Raw genomic sequence first — 17,683 nt, 5'->3', positions numbered from 1 at the left:
TTGCACTGCATGAGGTGTTGCATGTTTTGCTTGTAACCTTTGGGCTACGAGTCTGATTCTCTAACCATTACACCATGACTTCCATGGAGGATCTGGAAGTTGTTTGTTTTGTTTGTAGAAGTATGGAACACAAGGCAAGAGAGTGTCACTCTTCACACAAAAGAAGGATGAGCTATCGTGATTTGCTCAAGAAAATCAGTTTAGAAACCCAGTTGCTCTGTTGAAAGGAAATAAGGAAGAAGCCATTCACACCTTGCTAGACACAGCACCGCATAAACAACATGACTGAACCACAATCTCAAACAGATGCTGAGGGGATTGGAGGAATTGTTTTATGATTGTATTATATTCTAGACAAATCAAATCAATTAAAAAGGGGATGATTCTGTACAATTCATAACAATTGTGTTAATGGCATTGTTTTTTAAATACAATTTATGATAAATAATTTAACTGCATTCTTTCATAAAATGTCTATAGCTGTGATGTTTTGGATGTAAAAAGATTTTTGTGGGTGAAGGGGGAGGTATCTTCTTTTTTTATCTCATTTTAGGTATAACATATAGCATCGAGATGTTTGTTTGAAATGTGTATTCTCCTAGAGAAAGATGATGCAGTCATCTGAAGAACAAGAAGGCCGGCAAAACCAATGGAGCCATGGGTCTTCCACAAGAGAAGGGACTTTTTCAAGAACAGAGTAATGATCCAGACCATAAATCGAGAGATTTCCAGATGTACGAGATCCAGAACTCCAAGCCTAAAAGATCTAGAAACCCTGAGACCCACAATGGCTTGGATGGACCTGATAGAACTTCACAAACTGTGACAACAGCTTGAAGGACTTTTCCAAATTGAAATGAATGGATAATGGAAAAACATCCATTCTATCAAACATTTACAATTCATCCAGAACACGGCAGCAAGATCCATTTTCAAAGAGCCAAAAAGAATACACGTCACACCTCTGTTTACCAACTTGCACTGGCAACCAATAGCTACTCGCATACAATTCAAGGCATTGATGTTCGCCTACAAAACCACAACTGTCTTTCTGCTAAATGACAAATTGTAAATGTGAATCCAATGCAAAAACAGTTAATCTGCAGTTGAAAAATGGCCAATGCGAGAAAGAGTTGCAAGTCCTTCAGCAAAAACTGAGACATCAATGTTCTTTATTTTCCAAAATATAATGGAAGGACATAGATTGAGTTTGAATACAGGTAACTGAGCATTCAAGGACAGCAGCATATGATCTGACAAAGACACATCGGAAATAATGCAATTATAAGGAATTACACCTGAACAACACACAAGATTCATGCAGCATATTTTAATGGGTAGGAAAATGCATACATTTTTTTTAAATCAATGCTGTTTAGTCACAATAAAAATCCCTTGCAGATATACTATCTGCATTATCAATACAAATATTAAAATCTCTAAATAAGATCACATTTGAAGACAAAGATAGGTTAAAGAGACAGAAATAATTATTAAGATAAAATTTTTTACTGGTGCTCAGTGTCTCAACTTTTCTAAAATGAAAAGATCTGGCCAGCAGGAAAAGACATTTGAGCCAGGGCTTGTATTCACAAAACATCTTAAGGCTAAAAGTAGCTCTTAACTTACTGATTTTAGGACTCCTAAATTTTTCTCTAGGAGTATTTCACAAAGCTTAAAAATAGCTCCTAAACCTGTGAAATGTTAGGAGTAGTGTAGAGGACTCCTAAATCACTAAGACCAAATCTGAAATACCCTAAAATGGCTTTTCCCAGCAGTCTACCTCGGAATAGAAACATTTTTAGAAACTTGTTTTCGAATTGTTTTGGTATTAGGCGCTTAGGAAAATAAAATTCCACATAAAGTGTTAAAATACATTTACAAAAATATACATTTTTGGTCATACAGATAAGAGTAATAACATTTTTCTAACTGTAAAGACTCTAAATTTATTTGTGTGCACTAACAAAATTTTGTGCTTTTGTAAAATAAAGCAAACATGAAGCGCTTTCTGCAGTCTCCGACTCTGTGAACTTGAGTGCATCACTACAAAACTGTGTGGATGCTTGCTTTATTACAGACATTAATAAAAATATATATGGAAAGCTTTTTCAAAATGAACCAATTTAAATAGAAAAACAATGAGGCCAGAAAAACCTTGTATCGAGGGCAGCCCTAATGCATATTGACTAATTGTTTATGAGAAGCATACATATAAGAGGCTGACAATTAGCTGAATATATAGCCTACTTGTTTAATTAGTGACACTTATCTAAAAACTTTTACTGCTATTTAGGAGAACTCTTAGTGGTAAGATAAAATGTTTTGTGAATACGGGGTCCAGAGATTTATTGTGTCTTTAAAATAAAGCACATAAATGTGTCATTAAGGTAATTTTTGATCAGCAGGACCAGCATGTTTGGCTGCGCTCCATCCTTTCTGCCAACCATGATAGTGAAGGAGTCCTCCTGCAATGACTGTTACCAGAAAAAACACAAACGCAGCCAGCCCGACACCACCAAACATCAGCACACGCTCCGTCAGCGTCACCTCTTCTACAGACAGACACAGGAGAATTACTCAGGATCTTCACAGTAGATTAGTTACACCATTAAAAATTAATTAAACAACATAACGCTCAACAATTACCTGTGTCGTCAACTTCTTTTGGCCGTTCTGTTACAAAAAGACATGAAAACATATGTTACTTTATTACAAACACAGTGAGCAATCAAAACACAGGGCTTAAAGAGTCTTAATTCAGCCTTCCACAAATTAAGGCCTTTAAATTGGTCGTGGCATTAAATGTTGCATGCACTGAAAAAACGTCAGTATTTTTGTATTGTTTTCTAATCTCAACACTAAAGATACATTTACTGAAGATGCAAAATGAAGATATAAAGCAATGTCTTTTGAGAAATCAAAATTGAATTAAAAAAAGTTTTTGCATAAAAAAAAAAGAAAAGAAAATGTGCCAGTGGGGAATGAAAACCTAAGTTGATATTTCTGAGCTGATTGGCAGATTTTTTATTTTTTTTTATTACAGGCTCTCTTCATTTTGATAATTTTTTTCAGAAAACAAGACTTCTTATCATGTTATTTAATCTTGATTAAAGATCTTTTACATTTCCACTGGAAAACAAGACAAAATACTGATGATGCTTTTTAATGATCAGAAAGTACAGTTAAAGATATTCTTGTAAAACTAATGAAAAAATTAACAGAGATTGGTTGGAATTTGGATTTTAAAACTTTGAATTTACTTAAAATCTGATTTGACATTGTTTCTTTTCATTTCAATTAAATGTACTTTCTAAAACTTGCAGAAACCCTAAAAACAATATAAGTACTACATAAAAGTGAGGGAAGATGGGCATTTAAGTAGTCCGAAATATGACTTCTCAAACTACATTTTATTAGTAAGGGTGAATGTAAGAACTAGGAGGTGATAAATATGACATATTGTGAATATACTAAATGCTGCAACATCCATATATCCCAAACTAAAAAATCATGTGCAAATCTAATTTTACCCATTCCTCCCTTCCCTGATAAATTAATGAAGGTGTAATTGGAAGTCAAACTGAAATCTGTTACCGGTACTCAAATCCTCGGCTTGTTGACCCTCGATCTCTAGTCTGATGGGTCGATCGAAGTGCATCTCGGTAGTGTTAGACCTTGTTCCACAGAAATAAAGACCTGAATCTGACTCGGTTACTCCAGAAATCTCTAGCGTGGCTCTGGTGATCCATGGGTCTGCAGCAATTTTCAGACGAGTTTGGATTTGATTGTAAGTGGTCAGAAATTTTCTCCCCGTTATGTCAGTCTGTGCAGAAATCAGTAGATTGAATCGGTTGGCTCTGAGGTGATACCAGGCGATCTCATATCGGCTTCTCATGTTGCATTTCAGAATGATGCTTTCTCCCTTCTGCACTCTCAGCAGATCAGAAGACCCTTGAATTGATATAGATGCACCTGAAGAGACAATGATGATAATTACTACACTTGTTAAAAATTATAATCGCAATAAAATAATTATAATTACTAAAATAAGTAAAACAAGTAATAATTATAAGTTTGAAGATTTACCACTTGAAGGAATTTGGACGTTTCCAAACCAAAGTACACAGAAGAAAATTATGTTTTTCATGTCTTGTCAGGTTCCTTGCATGAAGTGAAGACTTAAACCACTATTCGTTTCCTGCTATATAAACTGCTTGCCATTTCCTTCGTAATCGCTTCTACCTGCTACTTTTCTGTCTTGGGCTGTGAAAACACGTTGTTTATGTAACGCCATTGTCAGTTGTGGTTTTGCATGAGATAATACACTGCCTGTAAATTCAGATGTAGCTGCACAGAGTTTTCCATGCACATAAACAACCACAGTACACACTGACAACCATGTATTTTCCTCCCAACCCAATATGGTTTATTTCAGATCACGAAATCCAGGATAATGTACCATTCATACACAAGTCAGAATCCAATTTACATATTGACCTTAAAATTGTTGGATTGACTTGATCCCATTAGAGGATTTATTACTGATCGACTATTTCTTCTTCTGAGACTAAATCTAGTCAGTTTCAAGCGAAGCACCAAACCTGGCTCAGACCTTCAAACCGGTCTGACTCTGATTGCTGTATTTTCTTTTTCTCATCAATTCAATGTTTTGGTAAACCAAATGACCAAAACTAGGAAAGTAGGGCATTCATGGGGGGGTGTACAGTAACACACACTAGTAGCATGTTAAAACAGGCCAACAATGTACTAAGTAATGTTAGCCGTTAATGTTAAATAAGGTAAGTAACATGAAAATTCATACTTACAATGTGTATATAATGGAACAACATGGTAAATGATGTTTTCTTATGCTAGAAACATGTTAAATTGCCAGCAGCATGATAGATAAATAATGTTAGCAGCATGATAAAACATGTTAGCAATGGGCTGAATCAAAAGTAACGTTAAACAATGCTAGCAGTCTCTTAGATCATGTTACAAATTTCAAAATGCTAATTCGTGTTAGCAGTGAGCTAACAATATGCGGCTAGCAACATGATAAAACATGTTAGCAATGGGCTGAATCAAAAGTAACGTTAAACAATGCTAGCAGTCTCTTAGATCATGTTACAAATTTCAAAATGCTAATTCATGTTAGCAGTGAGCTAACAATATGCGGCTAGCAACATGATAAAACATGCTAGCAACACGCTAATTCATGTTAGCAACATTGGTAAAAAATAAAAAAAAAATTATTTAAACTCCTACAGTACCAGCACACACAAACAAAGTGTGAATCCAAACTCAAAATGCTCAAAAATGAAACCCAAGTAGTAAAATAATGGTATTTCTTTCTGGGCACTTATGAAAGGGAGCTAACGCCTTCTCGCTAAATGTGGTTAAATCACATCACATATATGACCCTCAGAAACTAGATAAACATCTGAAGCAACAAATAAAGATCTTCAGGAGCACTTGATAATTACAGACAGGTGTGTTGTTGGAGCACTAGAGAACAAGAGGTGGTGCCCTTAGGTGCTTTATTGCAAGAAATGGATATTATTTCCCCACTGACTAGATTACACTTCTCTATAAGCCTTTGAAGGTAAACTATGTCACATTTCTGTAAAATATGTGTGCATATGGGATGTCCCTCATTAGAACAGACCATTCACTTCTTCTGTTCATTAGAAGTCTGAAGGCTATAGGCCTATGAAGTGGAATAATGTCATGCATCATATAGTTTAGTGTTTAGAGTTCAGTTATGCTTCTGTGGTTACTGTTGTGCTGAAGAGTAGTGCTGGTGGTTGCCTGCATGTGTTATGTTTGTGTATATTGCTCCACTCAGTGAGCGATTGCTGTATTGCAGTGACAAATAACTTCTAATGTATTTGCTATCAAAGCTAGAGAATGTTTTAAATCTACAATAACATTCAAGAGTCCAAATAACTTACTTTTTCTGTGTAATTAGTTGTGTAATATATTGACAAATGTTTCCTTTAGTGAGTTATAGCTGTTAAATATACATATTTTATTCAACATACAGCATGAAGTCAAGATTATATTGTTAAATAACAGCAAAACTGCAATGTGACCAAATTCCATATTAAAGTACATAATTAAAAACAATTTCAAGAGTTGGTTCACCCAACAATCAAAATTATGTCATTAATAACTCACCCTCATGTCGTTTCAAACCGTAAGACCTCCGTTTATCTTCAGACACAGTTTAAGATATTTTAGATTTAGTCCGAGAGCTCTCAGTCCCTCCATTGAAGCTGTGTGTACGGTACACTGTCCATGTCCAGAAAGGTAAGAAAAACATCATCAAAGTAGTTTATGTGACATCAGAGGGTCAGGTAGAATATTTTGAAGCATCGAAAATACACAAAATCACAGGCGACACACAACATGCTGAAACACTAAAGAAGTACAGAGATGTTAGTGGGGAGCTCACTGTGTCCCACATTGATGACATCATCCTGCAAGGTACACAAATTGGCATCCGTGCATCCCTCGAGCACAGAGTATTACAGCTAGCCCATGAAGGACACCAGGGCATTGTAAAAACTAAGACATTGCTCAGGTCAAAGGTCTGGTTTCCTAAAATAGACCAGAAAGCAGAACTGACGGTCAAGAACGGTTTAGCGTGTCAAGCCAACACGCCTTTTTTCCCTGCTACTTAAAATCAATACTCAGATGACAAAACAAATTGTTCAAAACAAGTTTAAACTTTATTTTGTTTTGATTTTACCCTCTGGGATTAGATCTGGGTTTCTCCCTTGGGGTTAAAGTGCAATCAGAGACAATAAGCCAAAGTGTCAAAATGGCAGACGCTGTCATTGTAAACAATGAAAACATTACATAACACAACATAAAATGTAACATAACATTCTTATCATACTGAATACAGTTTGAAATGTTTTTCAAGACTGTCAGAGGTCTTCACAATTTTTTTTTTTTCATTTGAGCAGGACTGATAGGAAAAATAGGTCACAAATAGCATGTTTATTTTTTTAAAGAGCCACACAGATGGGAAATCAAAAATTAGCTGTATAACAGTGTATGATGTAGCTGTCCATCAGTGTAAACAATGTGCAAAGTAATTAAACCAAAAAGTACACGATTTATAAAGTTATTGGCTTCTAAAGTAAGGAGTCGACTCTGAATCGCTGAAACAAGTAGTTATAGATTTCAAATCTTCTGCCCATCTCTATGTACGGTCACTAGGAACACTTTGCATAATAAGCTCCGCCTACCGTCTTGAGAGAAACTGACCTCTGACCACGCCCCGGCGCTGAAGCGCTATTCAGATTCAAACTGAAGCGCGTGGCTTGAATACACCCACACAGAAGAAAAAGCAGCGAGACTGTTCAAGTTTTTTATTTTACTGTTTGCTTCGCGATGAGAGGAATAAGACATAATTCACCCCAAACAGATGCTAACGCATAGTTTACCGTAGAGGTGTGTGCTGAACAACCAATCAAAACTGGTTATGTCAGTTGACCAATCAGGACACAGTATGCTACCGAAAGGTGGGGTTTAAGGAAACTGAATCTTTTGAACAGCTTCGCGCGAACCGTTTGGGGATCTCTGAGAATTGAGGTAATTTTAAAATTATATTTTGACAAAATGACGATGTTTTTTACCCTTGGATGGATTTAAACCTAATGTACAGGACTTCTAAACAGTGATAGGAAGCTTAGAATTTTCATCTTACTGGCTCTTTAAATCAATCTGTCATCCCTGATATGCAACGCAATACAAAAGGGGCTATCATTTTATGTAACTGAGACAAGACATAAAAAAAAACAAAAAACACCGTATTAGCTTAATGCTGGAAAGAACATTAGTATATATTTTTTTATATATATACTAGCTCATCATGCATCTAACCATCCAAGTGCACACTCGATGTTAAGAGCGGTTAAGATTAAAACTGGAAAGCAATGAGTGCATTCACACTGGCAGCATATAAGAAGTTCATTGATCATACATTACTGTCAGCTTTTGCAAATATTGTATTCTGTAAATATTGCACGTGCTTTCTCTTACGATTGAAGCGACAAACTTGCACTTTTTATTTATTTTCAGTTCCAGAGTTACAGAAACTGAGCTATAGACACAATAAATACACACATAACTATATGTGCCTTTTAGGGGAAGTCGTGGCCTAGTGGTTAGAGAGTTTGACTCCTAACCCTAGGGTTGTGGGTTCGAATCTCAGGCTGGCAATATTACGACTGAGGTGCCCTTGAGCAATGCATCGAACCCCCAACTGCTCCCCGGGCGCCGCAGCATAAATGATGCCCAGTGCTCTGGGTGTGTGTTCACAGTGTGTGTGTGTTCACAGTGTGTGTGTGCACTTTGCATGGGTTAAATGCAGAGCACGAATTCTGAGTATGGGTCAGCATATGCTGCTGTGGTGATGCTGTAGAAACGCTTCCAGTGTGAATACTGCAGGATATGCAGCTCTGCAGATCTGTTGGCACTGAAGGTGAACTCATTGCTAAAGTAAGGTGATCATTGGGTGATCTGGGCTCCTGTACAGTTTCAGACTCTAGAGAGGAATCACGTTCCTTAGTCCTTTTCAGATATTGATGTGTTATGACAATTAATGCAATCAGAGCCCCCACAAGACCAATCACAATCCAAGTACAAACATCTGGAAGAAAAGAAAGAACAATTACATTTATTAATTTTTTTACTAATTTCATAAAGCTCTTGATGTCTCCTGTTTTACTTACGATCTCGTGCCGTGACTTTAGTGTTATCATCACGTGTGCTGTCCTGTTTGTCCTTTGATGCTGTACTCCACTCTGTATATGATATTAAAAGGTTAATGACAGTATTTATTCACTGTTCAAATCATGATTAAACCTCACCAGTCTACTTTATAATGAATATTTCTAAACATCCATCAGTCTTCTCTCACCTGTGAGCATCACAGTGACCAGGACTCCTCCTGTTGAGTTCAGGACTCTGTATGTTCCAGCGTCTCTTGATCTGAAGTTTTTAATGATCAGGTGACCATCCTTGTCCATCAGTCGATCAGTCAGGACACCCTGCTCTCTCCTCCACACATCTATCGAGCTGGTGTTTGATAAATGCTTGACGCTCTCAGCATCACGCGGCAGATCATCAAACATCACCTCTTCACCTATACGTGCTGTTAAAGGAACTGAAGAGAAATGAAACGATAAAACATAATTGTGAATGATGCTTTCATAATACTGATGATGTATGACACGTAATATGAAATAAACACTGGTAACAAATAAAAGCAACAAAAATCCCAAATCAATATATAAATCAGTTTTGACCTTACCATCAATAGAGATGTCAAAAATGTAGCTTCTTAGTAGTTGATCGTTGACATAACCTTTTAAATGGCATCTGCCAGCATCGGTGGTCTTCAAGTCGTGCAGAGTGAGGTCACAGGTGCCAGTCTTGAGCACGCGGCGCTCGTAGTATTTACTCTGACCAGTACCATAAGCAGTTTGGATCCCACATGTCAGAACAGTGGATAAATCCTCTGCGTCGCTGTAATTACACGGCAGAGTGATACTGCCGCCCAGCGGTCCCGTCAAAGATGAATAACTGAAGTGTTCACCTACAAATAAAAAGTGTTGAATCACTCTGCAGTATTGATAATAAAGTGGTGAATATTAGTGCTGCAACAACGCGTCGATTACGACTACGATAACGTAGACTACAAAAATACGTCGACGTGCGTGAAATGCGTCGACGCGTCACACTGTTTGTGTATGCACGTAATGGCATACTGGGAATGGAGAAAGTTGCATTCTATCACAAAAACAGAGACCATTGTTATCAAAAGTATGGGAATACTTTAAACACAGGACAAATAAAATGGCCCTTTGTTCCCTTCACAAAACCGATATGGTATACCACGGCAGCACAACTGCGATGCGCAAGCAACTCAGAGGAAAACATCTTGGCGCTCTCCGGTGTTACGGTTTAACTGGTTACCACGTGATCTGGTGACCAACTTCCTGGTTCAGGTCTGATACTTGTGCTTGTGGCATTCTGAAAAGTTGAGATGTTTTTAACTCGATGCGGTGCGGACGCGCTTGGAAAAAATTAGCACGTCGCACCGCGTCGCTTCCATTATGAGCGCGCTTATCACGCGCCTACATTGGAAATAACGAACTTGAGTGCACAATAGACGCGATATGTGAACGGCCCCTTAAAAGACAGCGCGCCACGAGACAACAGTCACAAACCACCGAGCTACCCCGAATCAGCTCCAGATCTCTGGAAACCATGCTAAACCATAGCAGAACCCTGACTACATTTTATGGTTTGTGATGCTAAAGAACATGTCATGACGTCTCAGACAACTGTAAATTTATGGCTACTGTAGTTTAATTATAAATGCTATCATAAGCTCATATTTACCATAGTAAAATAATTTTCTTTGCCTCTTATTTATTTTATACTGTAAAAACTTCAACTACATAAGGTGAAAATGAAAAGGTTGAAATATTATATTAGAAGTTGTACTTATTTTTAAAAAAAAGAACATTAGATTAATTATTTATTGTAATAAAAAATAATCGTTAGATTAGTCGACAGAAAAAAAAGTCGTTAGTTTCAGCTCTAGTGAATATTGCTCTTATTAATGTCACCGATCCAATTTTTCTTTACATTACACATACTCACCAGACAGGCCAGACGGCAGGAAAAACAGCAGGCACCTGATAAAGAGAAAGAAAACAGGGTCATCCTCAGATCTCTAGAGATACTGTTCAGAAACACTGACACTGCTTCACTTCTTTAACTGCACAAACTTCATTGACTCCTGTGTCTAGCGTCAGTCTATTTAAACACTGAAAGTGAACAAGATTGGCCTCACAATGTCTGTGAACACTAGTGAACGAGCCAGACAGAGTCCTCCCTGTCATCTCACTTCACAATGATTCCCGTTTTGAGAGTTGATTCACTCTCCCACTCTTTCTTAGACTACTTCTAAAATATGCCAACTCATTACACTAAAAACTTGTCACACGTGAATCATAACATCTGTCTGCTGAGTAGGGTTTTGACAGTGAGGAAATTTTCTCACCAGTTATTCCCAGACACAGGTTATAAATACTGGAATCAAAACAGGGGCAGTCCCTTTTTTCCTCATTATCTTAAATCACCAAGCGGAGTTTACTTTCACTTTCGAATTAGCTGTAGTTCAGTGCCAACTGCTTGAATGCCACAATAAAATACAAAGTCAAATTCACTTTTAGCCTATATATAAAACAGAACAATTGGAGTAAATAAGTGAATAAATAAAACAGGACAGAAACAAATAGATGCTAATGAATTCAGGCAAATGCAACAAACTTAATAATGCATTTTTGTCACTTGACAGTAAAGCATTGATTTTGAGCCTGAAAGCAGAAAATGTACTTCTATTAAATACGGTCATGATTTCCTCACCCTCATGTCGTTCCAAATTTGCATTACATACTTCTGTGGAACACAAAAGACAATATTTTGTAGAACGCTACCAAACTGAGTTACATTTATCCTTAAAGCTAGTGAAGTTAGTCAAGATTAGGGAATGACTTTCTGTTTTTCTTGATTAACATTATATAGACAGACAGCAGCAGAAATACTGTCTACTGTCACTTTAAGAGCTACCAGACCCAATTTATCGATACACATGCATTTTCTTTCTCAGCTGTTTATGTTCATTTTAGTCTTGGTCTATGATGACTATCTAGACTAGAAGATAATCTTTGTGCGAATCCGGGATTAAACCGTGAGATTGAGGAAGCTGTCCTCAACAAAATGTGATGCACATAGTTTTACCTGTGCATTATAATTTTCGGGAACAGAGTTAAACAAAAATTGTAACCATTAATCTCCAAGTACAGCGTCCCTGGGAAGCCCAAACAAAGATGATTGGACTCTGAGATTAAAATAACAGCGTTTCAACGACATGACGAACACAAACACAACTCTTCCTCTTCTCCGTTGGATCACAACAAGACCACGCCCCCTGTTTGTGTATTCATGTGGGTGGAGTTTAGTCAAAAAACTGTTTTAGTGACGTCATTACTGCAGGAACTAGAGGGATGTAGTCCAAATGGGTCGTTTTCAGTAGCCGAATTCTGTTAAATAAAATATCTCTCTTGGCATTGAATTTGAGTTTTAGAATTTTACAGATATTATTTATACTCTAACAACAACATTACACACTAACTAAAGTCTAAAACATGGGATCACGAAGAACAGGACCTTTAAGGTATTAATTCTATAGACCAATTTAGAGTAGATGTCACATTTATGACACTAGCAATTGTGAGCGCATTGTGGTGGTAGAAAAACATGCTTATCTCTCAGAGAAGCACAGTTCTGTGATCAACAGTAAGTCTCCATTCAAGGGCCAGAGGGCGCTCTCGAGCTGAAAATCCAAATGTGCCTCATAGAAGAAACCCAGGAAATAAGTGAAAGTGAAATGGCATACAGCCAAATCTAACTACCTTTCTAATCTTTTTGTTTTCTATTTTCTTTTCATTTATTTTGCAATTGTGTGTATATTAGACCTCTGACACTAGCTTCCTCTTTTTATTCTATCGGGTTTCTTTTTATTTATTACATTATTTAAAAGCCCATGCTACGAGTACTGTGTTAAGCTAACTGAGACTTGTTATACCTCTTATATATCATTGCGCTTTTGTTGTTTTTGATTGAGCAGTTGGGGGTTCAGTGCCTTTCTCAAGGGCACCTCAGTTGTGGTATTGGATGCCCAGGATTTGAACCCACAACCCTAGGGTTAAGGGTCATACTCTCTAACCACTAGGCCACGACTCTCCCATATAGCTGCAGCTAAATAAACACATGATTATGAAAATATATGGTTTATCTGAGTTATTTTTATTATAATTTCATTCAAATAAAGTATATTTATAATGCAATGCCTTTATCACGGTTTAGAATACTATGAAATATGTTGCATGCCTTATTCTGAGCACAACATCTCACAGAAGGATTTATTTCAAACACTTGACTGACGTTATGAAGTGAGTTTGGAGTAAAAATATGTTATCAAATGTGGTATTTTCACATGCTTTCAGATCAAGTTCAGGTTGAGCGGTCACTACATAAATACAGACATACAATAAAGTAAAACAGTATAAACCTACACACAACTAACCGACTGACAGATTTTGATTTTAAATATACTATACATAAATGTTTACCTATACATGAACTAAAAAAAATACACAATATACAAACACTGTACCTATGCACAACTAACCTACTGACAGATATTGAATATGAATATACTATATACATTTTTTTACCTATACAAAGACTGAAAAAGAAAAATATAGACTATACGAATGCTTCACATAGTACTGTACATGTGCAAAGAGAAACATCGTAAGTCAAGCAGCAGGCTGGGGAACAGTGCAAGATGAGCACTGTCATTAATTGCAAACGATTTATTAATCACGCTTTTTTTAATGCATGACTTGTCAGTGAACTACGCCTGTGTAGTAAATGCTGCTCTATCTGAAAGCAGGGGATGGAGATTTACTACTGATTACAGAACCGGCTTTACTAAAAAAAGTGCATGACAAAACGCATTCAATAATTAATCGTGCCCACAAAAAAAAAAAATCCTAATGGTTTGCAAACACTGAAATTAGTCTATAGCATTTGTGTGTGTTTGTGTGTTTCGAGACTGTAAATCAACATTAACATGCCACTTGAAGACTGAATAACACTAGGAGGACATTAGATCTGTCAAAAAGTGTGTGTGCATTTTAAAGGGTTCATATGATGTTGCTAAAAACAACAACATTATTTGGTGTATTTAATATTAATATGCTTATGTGGTTCAAAGTAAAAAAATGAAATAAAAAAAAAAAACATTTTCCACATACTTTACATTATTGTTTCTCCTCAATGCCCCAAGGCTCATCGTTCTGAAAAGCAACAGTGTGCTCTGATTGGCCAGCTATGCCGTGTGTTGTGATTGGCCAAATTCCTCAAGCGTGACGGAAATGCATGTCTGCATTTGTGATCGGAGAAAAGACAAACAACAAGCGCTACTCTACACTGCTCAAAACTCATGTTTGAATCAGTGGAAAATTCTTTAAATATATACATAAAAAAAAATAAAAAAAAAACATACTTACAGACAGAGAACAGTCGGCATTGTAATCTACTCTTCTGGGATCAGGAAACAGTCCTCCATTAAATGTGCAGCGTTACTCTCAGACACTTAATTGGTGCATACAGATAACACAAACAGTAAGACATTATACAGATAAAATATAAAGTATAAAAATAGGTCATGTTAAAACAGTTTTGTAAATACAACTTAACCACAGATTTCTAGTTGTGTCCTCTTTTGTAAGAACAAAGTAGTTTCACTTTCGCAAACAAAACAACGTCACAACATGGTGCAATAATACTACAGTGAGAACCAAAGTTACTCCTCCTTTCTTTGTGTGAACATTTGGGCAGTGTTATGCAAATCTTCAAACATAGAAGTAGACGTGGGGACATTTAAATGAGACGTTTTAGGAGGAAGAAGACAAGTCTTCTCTTTGATACAGAATCTCTCTTCGGGTTTGAGATTTTAGTCTTTTCAACTTTAGGTATTTTATCTTCTCACAATCAGATTGTAACACTCCATAGAGAAAGCAAAACCGCATCATATGACTCACGTAAGACTAAGACAGTAAGCAGTAATGAGTTTATTATAAAAATAGTGCCACTTCCCAGAATCAAATTAGCGAAAGGTCACAAGCAGTCACGGACTTTTATCGTTTTTTCCAGATTAGGATCCGAAGTCATTTAAATACTTATATGAGTGAGGGGATTTTACGTGTCGGACTGGGGGTAAAACTAATACCGATGTAGGCCCCAAACGAAGAGAGGACGCTTGAAAAGTCTGTAATATATTTTATTTTACCTGGATATTTTCATAAGGGGGTGCATGGGAACCCATCAGGACTGCCTATGCATAGGGCCCAGGATCTTGTGCAAAGCCCCTGGATCCTGTCCCATGTTTCTACCTCCCATTGAAAAAGTGTTTAGCACAATGCCAAAAACAAATAACACTACCCATCAGAATATGCTTTTTAACGATTAAACCTACCATTACAGTAATGCAAATACAGTTATTATGTGTTGTTCAGCATGAGGAAATTGACGCAATATTGATTTGTTCATGCACAATAACCCCTGATAGGACGATGTGATGGGAAGAATAAAATGACAAGACACTGGTGCTCCCTGAGTCCAGCACATGCCTGGCTGTCACTCGGGTTTAATTCATTCAAAAGCTCCCGCGAAGCTCATGCGAGCGTCACTAAACACGAAAACAAGCGATCACGCGAAATCGCATTTTAATCATTGTTACATTTTACATTTCTTCAAATAAATAAAGATAAAAAAACACTTTAAGATATTTTCATATTGCTCGTTAGTACCGCCGGTTCGCTTTTGCTGCTTATAAAGAGTGACCAAAAAAAAAAAAAAAAAAAAAAAACTACGTAAGGATACGCACGTGGTTAACTTACTCGCTGCTGAAAACGCGAGCTCGATGCGAAAAGGCGCTCATAGACCAGTAACGTTAGCCGAAAAGTATAAAAATTACTTACAAATTGTGTTGTAGAGATGAATCTAAAAATCTGGCGTGTTGTTTTTTCCTGGATTTAAACTCATCAGTGCCGGTTTCAAGGCAGGCAGGGGGGGGGGGGTTATGATGTGACTATCAAAGTATCGCGAGACTCAAACTTTCGAATCAACTGAAACGATTTCTTCGCAAAAAAATTCAGTTTCGAAAGCCCACGCGTTCGGAGACGCCTGCTAGCCAAAATTATGTAAAACTCCGCTCAACCAAGCATAAAACACTGTATCTGTTGTATTGAAAGTGCAATCTATTAAATAGAATAACCAAATAGTAAAAAAAAATCAAATAAGCGTGTATGTGTGTCGTGGCCTGTTTTGTTTGGGAACATGCGCTGGGTTTTTATTTTTACTTTAATAATTATTTTATTTATTTTGAGACATTAACGTCGCCAAACTGATGTCAGGGTTGTTGTATGTCACATGTTTGCTTGAATAGCTGATTCATCTACTATTTTCTCTCTATATCGCGTCTTTGAAAATTCACACACAGCTATGTTAACTAGTATTTTTTTCTCCTGTTTTGGGATGCATTAACTGTAATAATAAGGGCTCAGATGGTGTAGTGCATTACTCACCCTTTCATCGCGTGATCGCCGCAGATCCAGTTTCTGTTACAGCCTCCAGTTCATTTGCTACTCAATATATACTTCACATCTGCTGAAATCCCTTTTTTGTAATTCATAACTCCATATATCCGATTTATTGATCCAGTGCTTTTAACATAATGTGTCAAAATCGACCTATTACCTATTTCTGTATTTAAAGCAGCCAGACTCTTAATTCTAGTCTTTGATATACTTTCCCGTTTGCCTTCTCCATTAACAACTTCTTTTTCTCTGTATAAATTCCGAAAATGCTCCCCCACATGCATGATGCCGTCGTGTTGGGTGTGCTGTTCCAGTAAAGACTCTTCGAAACTGAATAAAATGACTTGCTTGGAAAAATGATTCACACTTCTTCTTCTTCTTCTTCTTCTTTTGGAGTTTTATGGCGGTTGGCAAACAAACAATATGATTAACTAGCTTTGTCCAAATACCACGAACACCCACACGGTATTTGTACTTAACTACTAATGAGAGGAGCTTCGACGAAAAACCCGACAGCAGGAAGTGCCTGCCACTAACCGAACAACGACTGTTGCTAAAAACCGGAAATTTGAGGATGCTTCCATGTATAATTATTTTTTATAATTATTTAAATAATTATATAAATGTCAGTATTGTATATCAGAGAGAGAGAGAGAGAGGCACTTACTATGTGTATGTTGTATATATTTTAGTAGCCTATATAGTCTACATACACACACCTGCCTAAATGACCAGAAAGAGAGTGGTCTCATCAATGACCTTTATTTAAAATCATATTTTGCTGTTATATATATTTTTTTACATTTGTAGTATTTCAAGAAACAACTCAATCCGAGCAGCTGAGTCCTTAGCCATCTTCAAGAATCGAGTTAAAACACATCTCTTCCATCTTTATTTGACCCTCTAACTTTAACACTCACTATTCTAATTCTATTCTTTAAAAAAAAAATGTACACATTGTGTATGTGTCTGTATGTGTGTGTGTCTGTCTGTGTGTGTAAATATCTCTGACACTAGCTTGCTCTATTCTTTTTTTATTCTATCTGTTTTCTTTTTAATTATTATATTATTTAAAAGCCCTTGCTACGTGTACTGTGTTAAGCTAACTGAGACTTGTTATAGCACTTATATATCATTGCTCTTTTTGTCCTTTATGATTACTTCCACTGTCCTCATTTGTAAGTCGCTTTGGATAAAACTGTCTGTTAAATGAATGAATGTAAAATATACACATATAGTATAAAGTAGCTGTTAAACTTGGAATGTTGTCAAAGTCAGTGCTATACACTGTTAACAGTATAAAATACTGCCAGTAAGCAAGCAGGCAATAATTATCAATCAGAATCACTAACAACAATCCTGAGGTATTTCCAAGACTCTCAGATCAGAACTGATGAGTTATACTGAGTAACTCTTTGCAG

General features: G+C 36.7%; 2 protein-coding genes across 4 annotated transcripts; both read right to left on the bottom strand.

Annotated features, from left to right (window-relative positions):
• Positions 1-265: 265 nt before the first annotated feature.
• LOC113062540 (uncharacterized) lies at positions 266-6,251 on the bottom strand. 2 transcript variants are annotated; one of them, XM_026232448.1, is made up of 4 exons: positions 4,090-6,251; positions 3,598-3,975; positions 2,650-2,676; positions 266-2,552 (listed from the first exon to the last, which is right to left on the bottom strand). In XM_026232448.1, exons 1-4 carry the CDS (start codon positions 4,148-4,150, stop codon positions 2,386-2,388), a joined length of 633 nt encoding a protein of 210 aa, XP_026088233.1. In that variant the 5' UTR covers positions 4,151-6,251; the 3' UTR covers positions 266-2,385. The 2 variants fall into 2 exon arrangements, with proteins under 2 accessions (XP_026088233.1, XP_026088232.1); XM_026232447.1 differs by having other exon boundaries at positions 267-2,555; positions 4,090-6,247.
• Positions 6,252-8,294: 2,043 nt separating this feature from the next.
• LOC113062509 (uncharacterized) lies at positions 8,295-16,781 on the bottom strand. 2 transcript variants are annotated; one of them, XM_026232412.1, is made up of 7 exons: positions 16,251-16,781; positions 14,172-14,256; positions 10,690-10,724; positions 9,332-9,616; positions 8,939-9,184; positions 8,751-8,822; positions 8,295-8,668 (listed from the first exon to the last, which is right to left on the bottom strand). In XM_026232412.1, the coding sequence occupies exons 2-7, from the start codon at positions 14,189-14,191 to the stop codon at positions 8,334-8,336; spliced, it is 993 nt and encodes a 330-aa protein (XP_026088197.1). In that variant the 5' UTR covers positions 14,192-14,256; positions 16,251-16,781; the 3' UTR covers positions 8,295-8,333. The 2 variants fall into 2 exon arrangements, with proteins under 2 accessions (XP_026088197.1, XP_026088198.1); XM_026232413.1 differs by lacking the exon at positions 16,251-16,781 and adding an exon at positions 15,645-16,202.
• Positions 16,782-17,683: the final 902 nt, after the last annotated feature.

This window comes from Carassius auratus, chromosome 44 (assembly GCF_003368295.1).
Source record: "Carassius auratus strain Wakin chromosome 44, ASM336829v1, whole genome shotgun sequence".
Taxonomy (NCBI): Eukaryota; Metazoa; Chordata; class Actinopteri; order Cypriniformes; family Cyprinidae; genus Carassius; species Carassius auratus.
The sequence above is the reverse complement of the archived record's forward strand: the minus strand, read 5'-3'. Positions and strand labels throughout refer to the sequence as shown.